An 18,196-nucleotide genomic window follows, 5' to 3' on the forward strand; every position below is an offset into this window, starting at 1 on the left:
CTTACTTCTAAAATTATTAACATCATAATTAGGCAGATATTCACAGAGTATCAGTAGCATTCAGGGAAACAGCAAGAAAAGTTGTGGGAGAAACAAAAGAAAGAAGCCTCATTGATAAAGAAACATGGCGTTGGAATAAAGAAGTTCAGACAGCTGTGAGGAAGAAGAAAGAATGATACAAAAAATTGCAGATCTTTGGCAATCAACTAGATCTGGTGGATTCACCTTTAAACAAACGCGCTGGGGTAAAATCCATCCCAAGCCATTTGGTTTTTATTCTAGCAAAAGAAAAATGATTGTAGCGCCCTCTGCTTATAGGTACCTTTCTGGCTGCAACTACTGATTGTATTCACCCCAATACTCAGACAGTAATCGTTACGCGGTCGTGGTGTGTGGATCATAAAACTTTGGTTGAGGTGAAACCCACCCCGCGCATGTGTTTCTGTCATATAATTTTTTGCCAAATTTGCTGCCTATGTTTTCTAAAACCGTGTGTTTAATATATATACAGTAAAACCAACGGACACCTCTCAATAACGGGCACCTCTATAATACGAACATATTTTTTTGTCCCGGCAAAAATGTATGTTCTCTCACGAAACAAAACCCTCCCTTTTACGGACACTCTCAGATACGGACGCGGACAGTCCTTTTTACCCCCAAATGTTTCAATAACCACTTCATAACGGACAGCAATTATTCTTGGTTCTGCGATATTTGACAGTGGACAGAAAAGTCTTTTCCCCACAAGCAGTGGCGTAGGGAAGGGGGGGGCGGAGGGGCCGGGCCCCCTCCAAAGAGGTCCGACAAAGTACTTTAGTACTTTGATGTTTGTAATTTTTTATATATTTTTATGTTTATATATTTTTTTGTTTGTAATTTTTCTATATGTACCTATAACAGCACTTGCCCCCCCCCAAACACACATCCTGGCTACGCTACTGCCCACAAGTGTATCTATCATCAAACAGAACAACTTCAAGCTGAACTTGAAATGCTTCTTTTCTTCTGCCCGCAATAAACTGCTTTCTGGTGGAAATCCTAGAAAATCTTCAATAAGCACTAACACTCATGCTGAATTAGTTGTATTGTCAAGAATTCTATGCGGATCTTTCCTTCCCTAACAAATTTAGTCCTTTTTCTCTGGGCCTTGCATCTTTCCCTACAATTTCATAGATAACAAAAGAAACATTGTTTATTTTGCGATAACATTTTTCAACGAGCAATGTTTTCTCTCTTACTTTTTTGGAAAAGAAAAATTTTTCTTTTGTACAAATTGGTGCCATTAATAGCGGGGAAATAGAAGTTCTTCAATTGATGCAACAGTTGCAAGCAAATTTCGAACAGAAACTAGTGTCCGTAGGATGCACACGCCAGAAAACTACTGCAGACTTTTCCCCAAGAAAGTTTGGGTTTCTTCTGCACATTTTCAGTATTTAATAATAATATTGCATGCTTTTTAAAGTTATTTTTACTTTTAATATAGGCGGTAAGTGAATTAATGGATCTTTTACAGGGTGATGACATGTCCTTAAGAATCCTACCATACACGCATTATCATTTGCAGTATACGAACATATTAATACATTCCCCAACAACAATATTATTTTATAGAAATGAATTTCTCGTTCATCCGTCCCAGTAATTCAAATACGTACTAAATAGAGTATTTTTATATTGAATTTTACGTATTTACGTTCATACACAATGTATTTACTGTATATTATTGCATACAAATACTTTTGAGAAAATTAAATTTTTGTAACCTCTCTGTAACGGACACCTCTCAGTAACGGACAAAAATTCCCGTCCCATTGGTGTCCGTTATTCAGAGGTTTCACTGTATTTAGTTATATAGCAGGCCCGTAGCCAGCCCAAAAATTTAGGGGGGAATCGGTAGAAGTTAGGGGGGCGACCCAATCATATTATACTTCATCACCATATTATAGTTCATTTGCAAGCCTACCCTGGAATTTTATGGGGGGCAGCCAAAGTTTAGGGGGAGCGGCCCCCCTTGCTCCCCGTGGATACGGGCCGTGAACTTAAAAATATACCGTAAGGAAGAGGACAGAAAATGGACAGTGTTGCGCGAGAGAAAGAGAGAATAAGGAAGCTTTGATTTTGTTGAGAGTGAGGAAGAACTGATTCCTAACGATTCTAGTGACGCAAATTACTAGAGCAAACCACATTATGCTTTATTTTTTGTTTAATAATGCTTTATTTTTTTCAAATTATGCTTTATTATGCTTTATTGTTAATTTAAATCATTGTTTTACATTAATCGTGTATAATGTAGGACATTTACTATATATTGAATATTTTAAATATCTTGATCTATTTATTAATATTTTATGCAACCAGTTTCTTTCATATTTTCTACTTATTGCACTGTAAAGAGATATGCTTAACTCGAGTCAATTTTTCTACTACTTGTATGTGCCTTAGAGAAAGGGAAAGGGAAAGTAAAAATGCCACCAAAAAGTACAGAAAGTGCCCAAGTTCAAGAGGTACACATAACAATATAGTGTGGATTTCCTGTGTACTATTCATTGTTGGTGGAAAGTTTTCTTCTTTTCTTTTTTTCTTTTCTCCACATCAAAGGATTATGCCGAAAAATTTACAGAAATAAAAATAACGTTTGCATTGTTGCATTGTTATGCTCTCAATTATTTTGCATTGTAAATACTGGTTTAAAAAAATATTAATACAGTATGTTAAACTTGCAGTTAAACAAAATTTTCCAGGAATTGTTCTAATAGAATTTTCCAAGAATTGTGCTTACTATTTTAAATAATGCTTTTTGCTTTATTTTCTAAAATTATGCTTTATTATGCTTTTAAAATTAGTTCCTTCTGGACCTTTAGACAACCACAACCATGTTCAAGGTACGAACCATATGTCTAAATTGCTATTATGCTTTTTATGCTTTTGGGTTGCCCTACAGATGACGATGTACATGAAAGTGGCTCTTGTCATTTTCAAAACAACATTGAAATGCAAAACCAAGTAGCTCGAAGGAACTTGGTTTACAGCTTTGCAGGGCCCATATTGCATATAGGCTATTTCTACATTCCGCGATCTTTCATCTGAAAGCAGCAGTCAAGCGCATAAATAGTTTTGAAGATAAACCCAAAAAGGGGACTTCTGGACTGTGTGAAATATGCCCGTGTCAAAATAACAGGAAAACTCAACCTTCGTTCTGCAATTACAAGTTGATCTGCAGCGGTGTATTGTAATATGGTTAGAAAAAATTCTAATTTCTACTTTCATGCCATATGATATTAATCCATTTTCGTTCTACATATTATTTTTTTAATATATATATTCAATTAGTGGAGAAACAAGTACGTATTGTTTTGAATATTTGTAAGTAATAAGTGCTTAATGCTATTTTTCTGAAAACGTTTGAAATGAACATAGGAAAAAACAGACGGGATTGTTAAATATATTTATCCTCTTAACAGATACAAACACCAGAAACACACATTTAAGCTTTAAACACATATATTAAAATATTTTATAGCAACATGCATAAAGTATAACATAAAAACAGGGTAAAAGTATTTTTCTTTAAAAATGGCGATGAAATTGAAAAAAAAAATCTACCAGAAAAAAATGATCACATCTCAAACAAAAGGTCAATTTTACATAACTTTAGTCATACATCACAATACATACTATAAATTTTATGTAAAGAAAATATAACTAATGGGGTGTAAAACACCCCGCGAGTGTGTTTAAATCCTAAAATTTAGCGCGTGTGTATGAGGGTTAAGGAAGCGAAGAAGAGCGTGAAGAAGGTCGTTAGTGTAGCACTAGGCAATGCTTACGATGAAACAAAACAGAACGAGATGATATACAAGGTTTCGAAGAAAACATAGAGGCAAAGGAAATATATTTCGCATGCCCGCTTCATCAAGGAAACGAAAATAACGAGGTTCTGGCAAGTGGGAAGAAGATAAAAAGGAGGTGGAAAGAAGTAGTAGTGGTCCCGCTATTGCGCCGTCAGCAAAAATGTTTGTGACGTCATAGGTCAAACGTCAATGACCTTGGACCGGAGTCAATGATCTAGGGGTACATAGGACAAGGTGACCAGACGTCCCGTTTTAGCCGGGACAGTCCCTTATTTTCAACCGTTGTCCCGTTTTCTTCTGATTCTCAAACGGGACGCCTAAATGTCCCGTTTTTAAGCAAACATGACCCAGGTGTCCCGTAATTATTATTCAAAATATAAATGGCCAATGCTAATTCTACACTCTTCCGTATCAACACGCATTGGAAAGGTTCAGCCGTGCCTAGAACTTCTGAATATTCATATTAAAAATTGAGTGTTCTGTGGTTCAAGTGGGAATTGAGTGGGAATTCTGAGTGTTGAAGTAGTTAAAAGTATTGTTGGGTAGTACTTAGGTTAGAAACGCTGTGTTATCATTCTTACTTGTGTATTTTGTAAATTGAAAACACTGGTCACCTTGGCATAGGACCACTCCCTCTAGATTTTGGCAGGGGTACCTTGGCCCACCCCCTAAATTTTGGCAGGGGTACATAGGACAACCCCCCTTAAATTTTGGAAATTTCCAAATTTAAAAATTTGTTGTGGTAGCCTAGAACCATAGTATGTACCTCTAGTAGTATTGGGCGTCTATGCCGTTCCCTTTCATGGGTAAAAAATTGCCAAAATGTTAAATTTTGGGGATTTTTGATCTAATTTATCCCCTTTGATGAGGTGTTATTACCTTATATAATTATATGTTCGTATACAGGGGTCCATTCCCATTCATAAGACATGGGTACATTGATGCACCCCTTTAAAAATTTGGGAGGGGTACCTTGGCCCACCCCTTCAATTTTGGAAATTGTCAAAATTAAACATTTGGCATAATAGTATAGAGCCCTAATATAGATCACTATAAATTTAGGTGGTCCACCTCGTTCCCTTTTAGGGGTACAAAATTGCCAAAAATATAAACGTAAGCAATACGTTGTACCATGTGTTTGGTTTTTTGCCCATTTTATCCCCTTTGATGAGGTCCTATTACCTTATATAGTTATATGGTCATGTATAGAGGTCCATTCCCTATCATAGGACATAGGTATATTGGTGCACCCCTTTAAATTTTTGGGAGTGGTACCTTGGCCCACCCCTTTAATTTTGGAAATTGCCCATTTTAAACATTTGGTATAATAGTATAGGACCGTAATATGTGTCATGAAGGTTATAGTAGGTTATAGAAAACGAGAAATACGCCAAACGAATGAAGCAGCAACTACATTGTACCGCTTTTTAAAAACAAAGGGGATGCCTAAGAATGTGGCAACTGCAGATGAATAAACCATACGAGCCACGCAATGAAGCTCTGAGAGAGGGAGTAACAAGCAAAATTGACAGAGTGGACCGAAAAACAGAGAACCAATTTGGTTTAATCTCGACCCCAGCTAACTAGGAAAAAAGGCTTAGAAGAAGAAGAAGAAGAAGAAGAAGAGAATTGAGCAGATTTTCTAATATTCTGCTTAGTTGATTGTAATTTAACGTTCTTTTTGAGCACCAAAGTTGTAAGACGTGGATTTAAGAGTGCGTGGGAGAGGAAAGGACTCCCAGTGCCCAACGGAAAACAAAATCCGGTCTCTCATGTCGAACATTTGTACACTAGTAATGAAAAAGTTTGTGATGGTCATCTCAGTCATAACTTGCTTCTCAGACCTGATCTAACACAGAGATCTGAAATAATCAAATATCACCTCCGCGACATTATTTCATAATTTCATAGTTGATTAATAATGTTTCAGTTCTCTAGCTCGAACGTTCATTTGATTTGGTACCCGGTGTACCATTCTTAATCAGGACACCTTATCCTGAATATTTCAAAAATAATTTAACATTTATTCGTTTTCCACACTGAAAATAATACGCTGCTTTTTGAACATAGATTGTACAAAAGAATTAAAAATTAAAAAAATAACAACACTGAGCTATGCATCATCTTTTTTATTTTAGATATATAATATATGAAAATGGTTTTTGTTTCATGAAAATTGGTTAAGTATTTAAAGGGTTGTAAACAATTTTCAATAAAGAGTTAATTCCCGTCCACACAGAGAAAAATCCATTCTCCGGACAGCGGTATATTGTACAAATATACGGTATCCTATTGCTTACTATAGAAATCAGTACGGAGCGTACGTTATACGTATACTACATAGGCACTGCCCTTAGATGTTACATCATGCCGTTGCAGGATGTCTGATATGTAACAGTTTTCCGTATATCACATGCATATACTTATGTTACCTTCGTCAGCTATATGTTATATACGTCCATTTGTATGAAGGATCCTGAACGCCTACATTGTTTCATACGGAAAGTACGTACAGATGGAGCACTTATACAGAAAGTATTATAAAACATGCCTTTTCAGTTATACGTCTGCTGTACGTTAAGTCCAAAAACTACGCATGTAACCTCTCTTTGTAATAACGCCACTTAATTCTTTTTCTCAGTGCACCCTGTGTATGTTGTATATATTAGGTCCAGCTGTAGGAACTGATGTTGAAAAGAAATCAAAATTACAGAGTAAAGAATGAATTTTATAACAATATCAGCTTTTCGTTACTATAAGTCTTACCCTAGAGTTACCCTTCCATATTTTCTCAACACCGTTCCTACTTCGTAACGATCTTTAGCTCATGAAGTTATCAATATTTGATGATGATGATGAAATAAAGTTGCCAAACGTTCTATATATACAGGGTTGGCCTGTATTTTACACTCTATTTTCCTGTCTTGTATGAAGGTTGTACCGGGCGCGTATTTCTCCTGTACATGGTGGAACAAAAGTCGTAGGACAGTCGAATAAAATAGACGATACGCGCCAGGCAGGAATGAAATATCCCTACACGTGTTACAGGCAAGACCGGACAAAGACCGAAGAATAAATGCCGCAGACCATACCGTGTGTCTTGAAATTCATAATCTTGGATACATGTTAAAAATTTCTAACATTTTCAAATTTTGTTAAAAAACTGAAAAGCTGTTAGAGCAAGACAAAAATCAACTACAGATAATTATGAATTGCTGAGTAAATTTATTGCTAGGTAATGTGTCACATACACCCCTCCCCACTTGAAATCTTGTAGTTGAATCCAAGATGGTGTATTTGGAGATGGCCACCGTAAACACGGCATGGTCTGTGACATGTTCCCCTGGCCTGTAACATGTGTAGAGACATATTTTCCGCCACCATGGATGCATGAGAGGACCTAACTCGCTACTAGGACATCGTCGACCAGTAGATTCACTGGTAGGCATTCAGGACTTCGGTCTGGCTGCGCAGTGACCATATCCCACTCTATTAGGGTATAGGGTTACTTCGCAACTTGCGAAACAAGCTAAAGGGATAAACCTTGACGGTGCACTGCGTACACGAGGACAAACTTTCCACGATTGAGGAACTGCGGGCCGGATACATCCAGCGGTGCTGGTACAAAACTTGGGCCGAACGGCCACAGCACGTCTTACCAGCGAGAAAAATGTGGAACTAGACCACTTGATTTAATGTGCGTTATGTAATTTTCATTTTATTTGACCGTCCTAAAAATTTGACCCATCTTGTATTTACTTACTAGTACTGACGATACATATTTTAAGACCTTGCCAAAGAGTGTACTCTGACTCTGCTGGCTACATGAAAGAATTATAACATTAAAGTCTGTGATAGTGATAAGCCGCTCACGAAGGAGCCCAATCTTCTGAACAGCTTTTTTGAATGTGCGAGTGAGTCGTGAACAATTCCTCAGAACAATAGATGGATCCCGCGTAAGCGGGTAAAGATAGAATACAAGAAGATGCAATCCCATGTGTCAAGAATTCAGCATCACAGCCATTAAGAGAATATAAAGACCTAGAGGTGCCCTTCCCTATGTCACAGTGTTGGTTCGAGTGTGGTCTCGATTGTAGCATTCGATTCGAGATATCCACTCCCAAGATGGTGTATTCCGCAAGTTTCAGTCAGCTGATATATATAAACAAACAAAACGCACATATCTAAACTCCATTTGTATACAATGTAAAAGCATCAGATAAAGTTTAAATAAAGATTGGTTAACCAAAATGGTGCTAGTGTATCCTATTCGATTTTCACAGGTAGCTTCACTATGCGTGCATGAATGGATACAAAAGTATAATAAAATTAAACTATGTTTGCTATAAAATATGGATATCCACTTTAGCAGACGGTTCTACGAAACTGAAAATTTAATTTGGCATTGCTTGAAGAGACGGTTCTACCAAATTGTGACACATTTCTTACATTTTCAGAATAGGTTACAGCTTGTATTTCTTGTAGCAGAGCATGCACTAAATGTGAGCATGCAACTGAACTTGAACCCATTTACAAATATACTTCTTTTGTACAGAATATCGATAAATAAAGTGCAACTTATATGAGAGATAGGCCAATTGTTCCCTTTTAACAGTGAGTGAGGATTATTTTATGATGTAATTGCCATCATTTGCAATTTTTAACGTAAGCAAAGTAGGCCTACTTCCTCCACAACAAACAGTTGCCTTCCCAAGGTGTTACAAAACACTTGTACACTTGTTACGTAACTTTTTGGCAAAAATTTCCAACAAATTATAAGCATGTTGTTCAATAAATAAGCAAATTTAATAATATTGGCTTGACAATTCTCTAAGTTGTGGTGGTCTTTACGAGCGTTTTGACAGTGTAAATTCAATACATATTCTAATTCACCCAATGTTATTACAAGTACACAACCACATTACATTATTGACTCTTACAGAGTAAAAGAAGAAAGAAAATGACTTATCTTTGACAGATGCAATTCCAAACAACTTTTTTTTTTTTTTTTTTTTTTTTTTTTTGTCGTACAATTCTGTCTAGGAACACAGACAAGCAACAATGAAACAGACATAAATAACTAGGGAGCATTAAGTGAAAACAGTCCTTTTTCCATTTCCAATATGACGGATCTATTCGATATATGCGAGTTCGATACCATCAAAGATCTCGCATGAGGGCACCTCTAGGTCTTTATATTATCCCGATGATCACAACATATAATTCTAGTGCAGAATCTATATTTTTATTGATGAGTGAACAGTGGAAAATGGAGAGTTGACCTGTTAACAATGGAGTTCGTGTTGCAGTGCTTAGTGAATTTGAACATGGTTTGCAGTAGGTTAGGTTTCATAACTATGTGTCGAAGGTAAACAGCCGGTGAGAAATATCAAATTAGTAGAGCCTTTTTAAATATCAATTGGTTCTACAATGGACGTTATGAAGTTCATGAACTACCTATTAACGAAAATGTTCAAGTAATTAAGCTTACCATTGAAAACAAAATTAATGTATTTCTCAATATCAAAATTATTCATGCATTTCATATGTAGTATGTTTGGAGATTTGTTTTCAGTTTTTCTTGAACACGTACACTCTATAAACGTGCAGAAATATAACAATCCCATAATGGAACCATTTCGAATATAATTCAATGTGAAATGTAGATTCTCTTTTGAAAGCACGCCAAATTAAAATATTTAATTAGCTACTTAAATCGAAACCCAAAAACATTTTCAATCTCATTAGCATTAAAGTTAGGAATTCCAAGTTATTTTAGGCTACAGGTCATCCCAAAGGAGTAGGGGCGAGAGTTCCTCGAGCCCAGTTAGTAATTATTTTTATATATAATATAAGGTAGTTATTTTAAATTTTGTTAGCCCATAAGCAAAAACGTATAAAATATGTAAGATTTATTTCGTTTTCTCTACAGGAACCTTTAAGTTCGTTTATTGATGTCGAGATGATAAAAAAAAAAAAAAAAAAAGTGTATGAACAGACATACATTTTGTCGCTAATAACACAAAACTGTTGCCAGGTTAGACAGTGTAGTCAGATACATACTTTATTTGATTCGGAGGCATGGGAGATATAATTACGTTTGATAATCTGACCAGATAATAGTCTGGTATTTACTATTATATTACTTTTTACATCGCTATGGCAAATTGTCCAAGTGTAGCTAACAAAATAACTGAAAAAGAACAACTACCCGATAACATTTTATGAGAACCCCTTTTTAAATAAAAACTACCTTGTGGATTCGAGATACTCCTTTCTCATTGGAACTCTTAGGAATAATAACCCTGCTCAGGGGTAAAAGAGGATTTGAAAAGTTAGAGGGACGCATGACGTCATGCCATCCCCTCATGCCTATCTTTGCCCATTGCAATTCTTTAGGAAGTAAAGGGACTCCATAGCTTTTTTGAAAGTGGGGTAACGGCGTTCCCCCACGTTGCCCCTCACTTTTACCCCCTGACTCTGCTGTAAACGAGGAATGCGGAGTAAAACAGTGAACTGAACGTGAAGATTAACAACCTATATTATAAAATTGAAAGTGGCTATGTGACTCGTAATGTCTTGAACCTCCCGGACGATCTCAATCAAATTTTCAACATAGATGGGGTTCGAGAATGGGAAGTTTCTTATTATTTTATTTTGACGGTAAATCTTAGGGGGCGTAGGGGGATATATATGTAGGGGGATATATATATATTAATAAAACAATATCTTTTGAACCACCTGACCGATCTCGATCAAACTTTGAACATAAATGAGCTTTGGCCCTGGGATGGTTTTCATCATTTCACTCTGACGTGTAATGCAGGGTTCGAAAGGGGGAGAATTATATAAAAGATGGAAATGAAAGTTTCTGTCTTCGTGACTTCATCACTCTTAAACCACCCACAACCGATCTCGATTAAATTTTCAACATAGATGAGGTTCGGACCTGGCATAGTGTTTAACATATAACTTCGTTTGGATGGAACTTAGAGGTAGGGGAGATATTTAGAAATTATCGAAATTGACCAATATTAGTTTCAAACCCATAGTTTTCGGGGACTCTAAGATTAACAGTGACACTTTTTATCCTGTTTAAGTCCAACTTCAGTCCCACAACTTGGGAGAGGGGAGTAGAAGATATGTAAAAATGATCGAAAATGACCTACCGGTATATATGTGTCGAATCCATAGTTTTTGTAGTTGCTGAGATGAACAGTAACACTTTCGATGTCGTGCCCCGCAACATGAGGGAGGGGGATATATATATATATATATATATATATATATATATATATATATATATATATATATATATATATATATATATATATATATATATATATATATACAGATGTTAGTTCCGAATTCATAGCTTTCAGTATTTTTTAGTTGAACTGTGACACTTCCGATCCCGTTTAAATAAAAATTCTGCCCTCAACTTTTGGGGAGGAGAAGAGGAAAGAAATATAAAATTGATCGAAAATGACCCAAAACAGAGAGCGCTTTAATAATAGTAAAATGTGATTGACTAACGGAACATGATACTATTTGTTGTTACTTTAACCCAGCGAAGCGGGAATCGATACTAGCATTGGTATACGTACAATAACTTAGAATCGTATCCTTATTCCTCACTTATTCACTTGAACACGTCAATATGTACATATTCATCGTGCACAAGAAAATGTTGAAATATGAGCAAAGTGTATAGCACATGCAATTATTAAGTTTAGTAATAATTACAAAACAAGATGTTTTTGTTCGTTGTTGTCATTGCTTTCCAAGGTCTAAAAATAGAGAAACCACCACTGAATACCATTTTGCATACTGATGACTACTTTTTCTGCTTTTTTTTTAAAAAAAAAAATTTACCCGTTGCCACTCTCGATGTTTTGTTGACTCCGAAAAGTACTTCAATCCTAAACTCAGATTGCAGAGTTTAATCACAACTCATTTATCTTAGGATGTTCTTTAAATACAATAACAATCTTGACGTGTTTTATATTTTCCTTTATACAAAAGCTTTTGTATTGCACTATTATTTTTGTTCTTTTTTATTTTTAATGTTTGTAGATATTTTTTTAAAAGAATGGTCTTTATTGATTTTTGTTTTTAAATGTATTTTTTCATAGTTTTAATCCCTTTGGAGGATACACCGGCTTCTTTAGTCCAGCCTTTGGACCTGGTCCGTTCCCTGGAAAGGCACCAGGCGGCTACATAGGAGTTGTCTCTGGTGGAGGTGAACCTGGGGATTACGGTGCCAACCGCGCTGCAGGAGGAGGTGGTGGATACGAAGGAGTATTAGGAGGTGGTGCTGGAAATAATGCAGGGGCAGGTGGGCCTGACGGAGGAGCTACAGGTCCAGCTGGTGGTGCCCCTGTCAACGGAGGAGGAAATTCCGGAGGTTTAGTAGGCCCTGGGGCTGATGGCTCTCATGGAAAAGGTTTTGTTGCCACTAGCACCGGCACTGGCCCTTTTGGTGGACCGGTTCATGGCGCTTTCGGTGGAGCTGGAGTCGGAACTGGTTTCCCAGGGTTTCCATTTCCAGGATTCTTTGGAGGACTGGGTTTCCCACCAATTGGTGGACCAGGTTGGAACGGTGTGTTCTCATCATCTCAGGTATCCGCCAAAAATGTTGGCGGGAAGCTGGTAACTGATAAAAAGGCAACAACGGGATATACTGACAATGGAAAAGTAGTCAGTTACACAATGCATGACCGTTAAAGATTCTTACGAGAAAAACTATATTTTAAAATTTAATTAAAATCATTCTGAATCAGCATTTTTCAAAACATGACTTTTAAGTCTACCAAAATATATTTTTAATCTCAGATAATTAAAAACATTATTCAAGCAATTGGGTAAGTTTAGTTATATAATCACTATTTTGAGTAATTACTATGTATACCTATTTTTTAAAAGTTCAACATTATGTTAATTTGTTGGAAGCTTCATTTTGTTAAAAATATACTTAAAATGTATCTTATGTCTACAATTTTAATGATACAACATATTATGTAAATATTTCTGTGATTTGCTGTTTAACAATATAATAATTAAAGAAAATATATTCAATTAGGCTCAAAATATACTTTATTATGCTTTAAAATATTGAATTTAATTTAAAATTTAAAGAATTATTAAATTCGAAATAAAGGAACAAATTTTTTTGTAGTCAAAATTTCAACCCTTTTTGTAAAAATGAAAATGACAATAAATTGGAAATAACAATTATAACTTCGCTTTGTTTATTGTTGACAAATCCCTTTAAAGGGGAGCGCGCTAGTAGAGGTGACCATGGAAGGAACGAAATCAGGAAATTCAAGAGCGGTTAACAGCTATGTTATGCATGCATATTTTTTTCTCGCTCGACCGTTGCCATAGGAAATAAATACACTTTTATGATTAGTTGGAGTTGTCTATTGGCCCGCCATCGTAATCCAGATATTAATCAAAGTTACACCACCTGCGTGTGACGTAATGTCACGTAGTATTATCATGGGGGCAAAGGTGGTTTAAAACGAACCCTGCGAGGCTTCTAGCCCCCTTCGTTCGCTAACGTCCGTTTCATGAGGCAAGTAAATCACTTTACTTTGTCAATAAAACTGTGTGTGCAAAGTGGACTAATTACCACGTGACATTACGTCACCACCGGATGCTGCAACTTCAATGCAAATTTAACTACATCGCAAGAAAGGCCAAGAAGCGTATGCCTACGTTTCCCCTTCCTGGTGCTTCCAGTACCTCCCCCTCTCTGACTCCCCACTACCCCCTACAGCCCCTCGCTTCACGAGGGCCCCACTTCTTACTCTCAGGTTAGTTTATAACGTCATTCTATCAGAAATCTCTAGGCAATGGTGGAAAAAGCACAATTTATGCATTATATATTACATGCAACGGTAAATGGGTATTGTTTTCATCTTATTTTAATAATAAAAGTGTTATTAAAATTTTTAAAAAATGTAAAAAATCTCCTTTGGCCGGGTTTGAACCTACGCCAAAAACAATTTTAATTACTAACCTCCTCGCTAGTGTGCTCGGCTACGAGAACCGAGCGCATCTGGTGTTTGATTTCTGCTATACGTATGCTACGTGGCAAAAACCGGGTTACTCTAACCAATCAGAACCACGTATTTAGCTCCCTTGGCTAGGGTAGAGCGTGATTAAAATATATGCGTTACGTACTAGTCGACAACAATCATGCTAGTGACATCTAACAACGATTGTATAAACCACTCAGAGACGTGATATTTCATTTTCTATCAATAGATGGCAGCACAAGAAACGTCTGATTTTCATTTTAGAATAGAAGATTATAGGCCTAGTTGAATTCAACAAAAGAATGCAATATAAAGGAAAAAGTCGGTGGACTTTGCCACATATAATTACGATGCAGCATTTTCAATTTGCATAGAAGTAGAAGTCATTTCTTTAAGAACAAAAATAAAGAAAATAAATCATAAATGGCATGAAATAACAAATTGTAATAGAATGTATGGGCTTTTGTACTGTGTAGCACAAGATGCTGGTAAAATGTATTTTTCACACTTTCTGTAATTTGCACCAAATTAGCCACTGCGAACTTTGATTTCATCCATTTTAATGGGGATAAACTGTTAGCGACTGATGTTCATTTAACTTCTCAGTTCGTACAGCGTAATTTGGTTGTTACTGATAGAAAAATAAACATGCTTTTTGGTTAGACTCGTGCCAAAAGATGGAAAACTCAAACATCGACACAATTCACTTTCATCACAAATAATTCACAATGTCCGTATTTTAAAGTTGAAGCAACGAGCAAATGGCCAGGTGGTTCAGTTGGTTTAAGAAACAAAAGAACTATAACTGACATCTGTTGGAACAAAGATAAAGTAGCTTCTCTTTCCTTCACGTATGTATTACCTGACCAGGATATTAGTGCGGTTTTTCGTGGAGGGCGCTAGTGTAGTGTTTACATCAGTTTCTAGGTAAACGCGGTGGGACAGGGGAACGGAGAGCGTCACTCTGCAGTGTATCCAACGATTTTCAAAAGTTGCAGTTTACATGTTATAAGTAGCCTAATCTGTTTCGCTTAATAAAGAACTCCATAAATTATATAGTTGTTATTAAATGCAGTAATGGTTATTCCTGCAGTAATGCAGATGTATTGTAGATAATGGCATATGCATGGAAATTAACAATTTAAGAACAAGATAGCATACAAGTGAGTTTCTACCGTGTATTAAGCAGATTATATATAAAAAAATTGATTACGTTTTATTTGATTTCATTATAAAACAGTGGAAACCTGTAAAACTCAGTAATAAGATGTAATGACTAAAATATTAATTATGGGTTGGTAGCTTAGATACTTGCGCAATATCTTGTAACTGTAAGTTTAAATCAAGTTAAGGCTCGCGATGCTTGTATTTGTTTTAATGTAGGTCTATCGATTGACAACTAAATTATTTTCTTGAGTTGTAGCCAAGAAAGAATTCCGATACGTTTCCCCTCGAGAACTATGGAAGTTCTCTCCGTTGGTCTATTGGCTAGCGCATGTGTCTTTGTTGTACGTGGTTCTGTGAGAGCCCAACAATTAATTTTACAATGTTTCACTTTCATTAATCATCTGTCTCCTCTAGCATAAAGAGCATAATCATGAGAAGTTAAACTAAAGAAATTTCATTTCATTGTTTCGATTAATGTAAACCTTTTGGGGGGAAAGGAAGTGAAGAAGAATTTTTCCTTAATTTTTTAAAGGGCTACGGGATTGGATAGCTTGTCTTTCGGGATTGCCTTGTAAAACCTGATTACAATGTATCTTTCTTTTAGGATTATAATCGTAATCCAGCCTTTTGGTAAATGTGAAATAAAAGTATCGATAAAATATCAGCGTATGGGTAATGTAAGCATAAATATCATTGGTTCAATACACAATAAATTCACAACTTTTATTTATGAGTATAGAAATTCCCTTTGAACTCCCTCTGAATTTCTTTCAGACCCTAGGTCTCTTGTGACAAAGAATTAATTCTATTATCTGTTTTCATACACAATATAATTTTGAAACTTGGGAGCCTAGTGTTGTCCTTATGTCTGTAATACGTAATCATTTGTCGATTGACTTCAGAAGACTGAGTTTAGCCCGTGAGCATAAGTTGCATATAGTTCAAACATATCAGATGTACGGTCTTGTTTAACAAATCCTGTGTGCACATATGAAATTCAAAGACAAAGGTAATCAATCGTCTTTAAACAGCTGTATTTTTATTTCAAGTGTAAGTACTAAAATGTGCTACGTAGATTTCCGGCCAATTGTTTCATCGCCGGTATCTTTGAGCAATGAGATAACAGTGGAAGACAAACTTCGTTCTTCTAACTTGATATTTTGAAAAACTTACGCAAGTGGTTTTGTTACTTAAATACATATCTATTCACTCTAATCAATTTCAAAAGTACCATTAACTTTATAATAACATAATGAATGTAAGAGTTACCCTGAAAATGTATTTTGTATTTCTTTTTTTAATATGAAATTCATTTTTTCTGAATTTCACGAGCTATAAGAAATCAATTGTCAGGCTCCCCACTTTAAATTTTAATCGCTCCCCTACCGCCTCAATGTAACATTGGGTTTATTTCTTTAAATATTTTTTTTTTCAAAATATGGTAGAAATACTGAATTTTTAAATTACCAAACCATGCTAAATAATGACAGGTTAGATATCAGAGAAAGTTATCTTTATCTACCTTCTTAATTAGGGGCGGATCCAAATCTCCTTCGGAGGCGGTTAGATTATCAGTTTCTCTCTCACCAGTCTTTTGCATCACATCCGAAAATGATCTCAATGCAAATTTGTTACTGAAGGTACTGTCAATCGATCGATCACATGGTCCAAATTGGTAGCAATTTCGAAGACGCCTTATCTCAAAACTACACAATAGAACTTGCTTTAAACAATGAAAGCGCAGTTGCCAAAGTATAACTTTGATTCACAAAGATGAACTTCGAGGTTTCGTTAACAGATGAATTAGGAATTCCTTACACTCTAATGCTACGAAGTTCTCAGTGTTCCTTTGTACAACACTGAGGTTAGTTTATTCGCAAGTTATTGTCATATTAATATGGAGGGTGTATGTACTTTTTTTTTTTTTTTTTTTTTTGCAGTCCCTTAAAATGTTCTGAAAATAACTTCCATAACTTTTGAAATTGTGTTTGTCTTAACTTGAACATATGCGTGAAGTGGTTTATTATGAACAGGGCAAAAACAACTGTGATAGATTAATTACAAGTGATCCGGTTAGAAACACTGTTGTTTGTATTTTAGTTCCAAAATCGGCCGCCCGCACTCGTTCGCTGGTGGACTAATATCACTAAATGACAGCACGAGTGACTCGATGGTGCTTCCCCCTCATGTTGAAATTTAGAAATACAATAGCTTGAATCTTCATTTTAATCTTTCCTGCATGAGACACGATATTAAAAGACTATAAATTCTGGTTTTTCAAAGGTAAATTATAGACTTTCAATCAAGCAGCTACAGCATCATTCCTAATTTTCCTATGATCATGGTTTCTACCTCATTCTCTTTAGAATAGAACAGCCTTTCAAATAGTATCATTCACATTTCCGTATGATGACCCTGAGGAGGGAAAATTTTTAGAGAAATCGGGAATTTTTCTGAATTATTTTTTCAAATTTTGAGCCCCCCTGTGCTAATATACAGATCTCAAAATCAACTGGAAAATACTAAGAGGTGTACTAAACTCGTGTACGAAATTTCAAGCTTCTATCTTGAATAATAATGACGGGAAATATATTTACCAATGAAATCCATAATGGCTCGGACTACTTCAAAAGATTCGGATGTAATATAAAAAGTTCCTTAGACATCTCTATTTATCCTAGTATCATGGTTCATTTATCATTCTCTTCAGAATAGAACGCCCTTTGAAACGGTATGATTCAGATGTCTCCATCATGTATCTGAGGCGAGAAAATCGCAAAAAAAAATTTTTTTGTTTAAAATATCCCTCTTGTTTTACCTTTCTGCGCATATGGACCCCCTGTTTTAACACAGAGATCTGAAGAAAATTTGATAAATACTACTCGGTGCACTAAATGTTTGAGCAAAATTTCAATCTTCTAGGTGCAAAAGTAAGCCCGTCAAAAAATAATGAAAATTGGCCTAACAAAAATAGCTCTTTTTAAGTTATTACGTCATCACTCCCTATGTTTCGACGCAGAAAGGCGTGAAACGATACGTAACGCGTTCTATAACGCCTCTAGACTAGAAAAATAACCAAGTAAAAAAGCTTTATTGGTACTTTTTAATCGAATAATGAAGACACTGCTTTAG

The 18,196-nt window shown here is 35.7% G+C and overlaps 1 protein-coding gene across 2 annotated transcripts in view; it reads left to right on the forward strand.

Moving 5' to 3' along the window:
• The window catches only part of LOC145683690 (uncharacterized), a 220,078-nt gene extending 207,205 nt beyond the window's left edge, over positions 1–12,873 (forward strand). For both annotated transcript variants that reach the window (XM_081755052.1, XM_081755053.1), the window contains one exon: positions 11,990–12,873. In XM_081755052.1, the coding sequence (XP_081611178.1) occupies positions 11,990–12,581 (592 nt within the window). In that variant the 3' untranslated portion in view covers positions 12,582–12,873. The remainder of the gene's footprint in view (positions 1–11,989) is intronic.
• Positions 12,874–18,196: the final 5,323 nt, after the last annotated feature.

Source organism: Thermobia domestica, chromosome 4, assembly GCF_964235325.1.
Source record: "Thermobia domestica chromosome 4, izTheDome1.hap1.1, whole genome shotgun sequence".
NCBI classification, from domain to species: Eukaryota; Metazoa; Arthropoda; class Insecta; order Zygentoma; family Lepismatidae; genus Thermobia; species Thermobia domestica.